The 5,133-nt window shown below is 35.2% G+C and overlaps 1 protein-coding gene across 2 annotated transcripts; it reads left to right on the top strand.

Annotated features, from left to right (window-relative positions):
* The first annotated feature begins 353 nt into the window (after positions 1–353).
* On the top strand, positions 354–1,909 carry LOC120171110 (RPM1-interacting protein 4-like). 2 transcript variants are annotated; one of them, XM_039178901.1, is made up of 3 exons: positions 354–467; positions 980–1,525; positions 1,658–1,909. In XM_039178901.1, exons 1-3 carry the CDS (start codon positions 462–464, stop codon positions 1,904–1,906), a joined length of 801 nt encoding a protein of 266 aa, XP_039034832.1. In that variant the 5' UTR covers positions 354–461; the 3' UTR covers positions 1,907–1,909. The 2 variants fall into 2 exon arrangements, with proteins under 2 accessions (XP_039034832.1, XP_039034830.1); XM_039178899.1 differs by having other exon boundaries at positions 359–467; positions 980–1,531.
* The last annotated feature ends 3,224 nt before the right edge of the window (positions 1,910–5,133 follow it).

The raw sequence follows: 5,133 nt of genomic DNA, 5'->3' as shown, positions 1-5,133 counted from the left end.
ATTAATATAATGTAATTTAACAATAGTGTATAAATGAAATTCATTAGGTATAAAGATAAAAAATTTAAAAAATATATATTTTAGTTTTTATTCTACATTACCAAGAAACATAAATAAATACTTTAATATGCTTATATAAATTAATACTATTAAACTTTTCAACTCATAAAATTATTTTTTAAAAAATTAAAATATTTTTTTAAAAATAATTTTTTAAAAAATATTTGAGTGATTTTCTTAATTTTTTTACTCTCTGAATCCTCTGGTTTTCTCACTAAAAGCTTTCTTTATCTCTCTATTTCTTTTTCTGTCTTTGAATTTTAATTGAAGGGTTCCTATAAAAAAGTTGTGTTTTTATTTATTTATCTGGGTTTGTTCTGCAGATGTTTGATAAATAAAAATAAGCTTCTATTTTTTGTTGTTCTTTCGGGGGTTCTGGGTGTTCTTTCTCAAGTTTGCTGATGGCAGTAAGTAATTATCTTAATTTTTTTTTTTTTGTTTCAGTATACATGATTTTCTGTTTGTTTCTGAAGAAAATTTTAGAAAAAAAAAATTAAAACTGAAAAGTATGTAAATTCATTTTGCTTTTTTGATTGTGCTAAACCTAAGCTAAGCAAGACTGTACCTTTTTTCCCCTTGTTTGTTATTTAATTAAGTTTTATATGATCTATTGAGATTATTCTGTATTGCTAACACTTTTCTTTTAGGTAATTGATTTAGAGATATGAACTTGCGATACTGAGATTCTGGTCTTTTATTTATAGGCTCATAAGTGGTTGATGAACTTGCATATATCATTTGGCTTTGAATGTTCTGATCTGGGAATTTGTTGTGTTCTTTTCCCAACTATGCATCAATTTGCCATGTAAAATTTTGTGGTTTTTTTAGTTTGATAATGGAAACAGAACTTAAAGCATCCAATAATATGTGTAAGGATTTCATGTTCTTTCTAATTTTGATTGTTGGATTTTGGTTTTAGCAACGATCTCATGTACCCCAGTTTGGCAATTGGGAAGGTGAAGAGGATGTTCCCTACACAGCTTATTTTGACAAGGCCCGTAAGGGTCGAACCGGTGGAAAGATTGTAAAGGCGAATGATTCCCAACAGAACTCCGACTCGGATCATGATAATGCAGCTCTGACTAGAGCTCCTCCGGCATCAAAAACGAAAGCTGAACTGGATGAACCGGTAGGACATGGACCTGTTAGAAGGGGACATGAGCGTGGAAGGAGCAGGGAAGAAGGTGACCTCGAACAATATGTAGACTCTCCCGCACGTCACTACAATGCCAACCGCAAAGCTTCCGGGGACACTACACCTTCACGTAATGGTTGTGAAGGCCCAAAACAAGCTACGAGACCAAGGGTTGGATCCAAAAACAGCATAGATAAATCACCACTCCACCATGCAAGGGCTGCGGGGATAGGTAACATGGCATCACCTGCATGGGAAGGAAAGAATTCATGCGATAGTAGCCATGGCACTACCACGAGGTCCAGAATGAGGCCAAGTACTAGAGGCGATGTCAGTGTAAATTCTCTTTTTCAAGTCATTTCATTTTGTCATAAATAGCATAAACTTGAAAATAAATGGATTTCTCTTCATTTGAACCTCGTTATTGTCTTAGAACTTGTTGCTAACAATCTGATACGCCAGCCCGATGAAGGTGCTGCTGTTCCGAAATTCGGTGATTGGGACGAGAATAACCCGGCATCAGCCGATGGTTATACTCATATTTTCAACAAGGTGCGAGAAGAGAGGAACAACGGGGGTAGGGTACCAGACATGCCGGGTCAGCAATCTCCATACCGCACTGCTCGGAACCGGAAACCAGCTAACAGCAACGCTAAGGTATGTTGTTCGGGAATCTGTCCAATGACTGTGGTTGCTACGAATCTTATATGAGTTCCTAATTATATCCATTTCTTGCATCTCTTTTTCCTCCAGGGTTGCTGCCTTCTAGGCCTGTAAATGAACTGAACGTTCAGCGAACCGTTCATGAACCGTGCGGCGGGAAGTTCGTTTATGTGCGTTTATTTATTAAATAAACGAACATGAACAAGATTTTGTGTTCGTTTAATTAAATGAACGAACATGAGCATAGGTCTCGTTCGTTCATTTACGTTCGTGAACGTTCGGTTATGTTCGTTCGGTTATGTTCGTTTATGTTCGTTCGATTATGTTCGTTTATGTTCTTTCATTTATGTTTAACCCAATCTTCTTAAATCAATTTTGGTGATCAATTTGTAAGTATTTTAAAAATATTAATTAATCTGATATTCTGATGACCAACTCTATAATTAACCCAATTTATTTGGAAACGATCGCTGAAAGCTTCAAAACAATTTATATTATAATGCAATATGAAGTTTTACAGGTTTGTTTTCATCTCTTTCTCTGTTTTATTTGGCTTAATAGTTGATATGTAAAGTTATTGCGGGTATCATTACATCTAAAACTCAAGAAAACATCATATTTCTTTATAGAAATAGATGGGAAGATAAAGGTAACAATCGGAAGTATATGAGTATCAGTAAAGAGAAAAATATATAGAATTTGCCAGAAAACAAAACAAAAGTTTCTATGCAATTTTTGAAAAAGAGTGTAATAGCGGAAATAATGGGTTTGACAGGAAGAACCCATTAATAAGTAGAAAAAACACTTTGACAATGAACTTTTGTTTTCATAGTTCTTGTGTGACCTTTAGTTGTGGAGCACACTTTAGGTACGTTAAAATTTTGAATGGTGGTTTAGCAATAATATCAGTTACGATATGTAGCATCGAAGGGATTTCGGATCTATGTTATTGTCTTGTAATCCAATTTGTACCGTTCGAAATCTTCATGCTGTTAAATTTTTTACTCTGCCAACGAAAATGACCATTATTAACAAACCTCACTAAATTCTGACATTAATGTCATAAAACTTTTAGCCGGCAAATTTATTAGAATAACGTAGTGTAAAATGATTGTTCATATGTAATCATTGACCACTAAGATAAATGTTATAGCGTTAAATTAAAATCGTGTGAATCATTTAATATTTTTAAAAGATTGATCGAAATATTTGATATCTTCAAACATTTCATCACTGCTAATCAGTTCTTACACTATTTATCACTGTAGATTTGGTTGATTTGCATTGTCAACTATTTTTCATGAAAGAATAATGGAAGGTAGGGTCTCCAACGTTGATGTTCGTTTATGTTCGTGTTCATTTATGTTCATGTTCGTTTATGTTCGTGTTCGTTTATGTTCGTTTATTTATTAAATGAACGAACATGAACAAGTTATATTTCTTAATAAACGAACATGAACAAAAAAAATTTTGTTCGTTTATGTTCGTGTTCGTTTATGTTTGTCTATTTATTAAATGAACGAACATGAACATACCTCCGTTCGTGTGCGTTCGGTTCGTTTACATGCCTACTGCCTTCCATGGTGCAGGAAATAAGACTGCTAACCCATGGATTCATTCTGTGTGTGGAATATTGTAAATACCAATGAGGGGCCTCCTTCAAAGCAGAGTAATTTCTGTCAAACTACGGTTTATCATCACCACTTGTGTGCTAGTCTTCTTTGATGATAAACATTGTACTCTGTTTGGTGAACATTTTTTCCGTGCTTATGTTGTCAGTATACGACTTTCTTTTTCCTTCGTTACGTTAACCTCATCACACACTTACCCGAGGTTCGAAGAATGTAGATTAGGGTAAACCATTCTCCAACGATTCATTTCATATATGAAACCCAGTGATATAGAAAAATGTGATTATATAAAATGTTTGAAGACAATGTTTATGATCCAAAGCAGCAAACGCATGGAAGGATCATCATCTGCTTCTGCAACAGGTTGTAGTAGGGAAATAGCATATTGCAACTTTGTGATCCGTCCCCTTTATTGAATGAATTTGGAAGGCTCGGCCTTGTCTAGTAGATTTCTTTCTCCATTCCGCACGACCTTGGTTTATTTCCTGCCCATTACCATACAATCTCAAGAGGCTGGTCTTCTCTTGTAGTAGCAGTTGAGAACCCATTTGTTCCATGAAGCACTGAAACGGTTTCAGTAGCCTCCGCTAGTTCCGGACTAGTAAGCGAATCAACCACATCATCTTGTTGGTATTCCAATGTGATGGGATCTCTTTAGCCCTCCAGGTAAGGGAAAACACGTACCGTGGTTGTCGTGGAAAGAAGGCGAGATATTCTTCCTTGACATCATCACTTTCTGCAGCCGCCTAATGTCTTGGTTCATCATAACCCACTTGCTGAAATCGTAGAAGATGAATTAGCTTTCAGCATGAAACAACAGATGTTAAGAAAACTATAAGCACACGTTCGTTCCGATCAGCACGGCCAAGAGCAACAAGTTTTACAGGGCGAGATAAAAGAAAACCACCAGGCAAAGAAGAAGTCACTTTGATGTAAATGCTCACAGTTCCAGTACCCCAGCCCTTTCCATGTTATGGATCTTCTAAAATGCAGACAAAAGACCCAAGTGGGGGAAGGAAAAAGGTTGAAGATGCACCTTGTAGCTCTTCGATTTTTGGATTAAAATTCGGACATATATTTATAAAACTATTAGAAGTGTCGTGAAAATAAAAATATAATATTATTAAAGTTGTATTTATAATTTAACGAGGGATAGAGTTATAAGTACATACAATAACTATTCTTAAATCAGCTATATAAAGGGGTTATGGTCCCAAAGAAATAGATAATATTGTATTTACTCTGATCTCGCCATAGAATTTATACAAACTATCTTCTTGGAGTATCACAACCAAAGGAAGATTCAAGAATTTCAACCTATTAATTAATTCATGTACGCTTCCGCATCTAGTACTTTTATTCTTGATGATTTGATCCTGGTTGCTTTTCATATTTATTATGATTTTGGTTCTAACAGCTTCACCGGCAGCCACGTCCCTTCTGGTTCGAATTCTTCCCTCGTTTTGGCACCATTTTTCTATTTCCTACACCACAAATATACCTGAAATCTAAAAACTCCTAAACTCCTTAATCCCAAAGTTTCTTACTGTTTATGGTGTTTGTTGTTTGCTTAATATTGACAGAGCCGTCTCGTACATTTTTGGGGTCCTAAGCAAAAACTCAAAAATATGCCTTTATAAAGTG

This window comes from Hibiscus syriacus, unplaced genomic scaffold (assembly GCF_006381635.1).
Source record: "Hibiscus syriacus cultivar Baekdansim isolate YM2019G1 unplaced genomic scaffold, ASM638163v2 tig00111812_pilon, whole genome shotgun sequence".
In the NCBI taxonomy this organism is placed as follows: Eukaryota; Viridiplantae; Streptophyta; class Magnoliopsida; order Malvales; family Malvaceae; genus Hibiscus; species Hibiscus syriacus.
The sequence above is the reverse complement of the archived record's forward strand: the minus strand, read 5'-3'. Positions and strand labels throughout refer to the sequence as shown.

Excerpts from the sequence above, each read along its gene's own strand:
- LOC120171110 (XM_039178899.1), top strand. Across the intron at positions 1,532-1,657 it reads GTACTAGAGGCGATGTCAGT|CCCGATGAAGGTGCTGCTGT; the intron begins GTAAATTCTCTT and ends CTGATACGCCAG.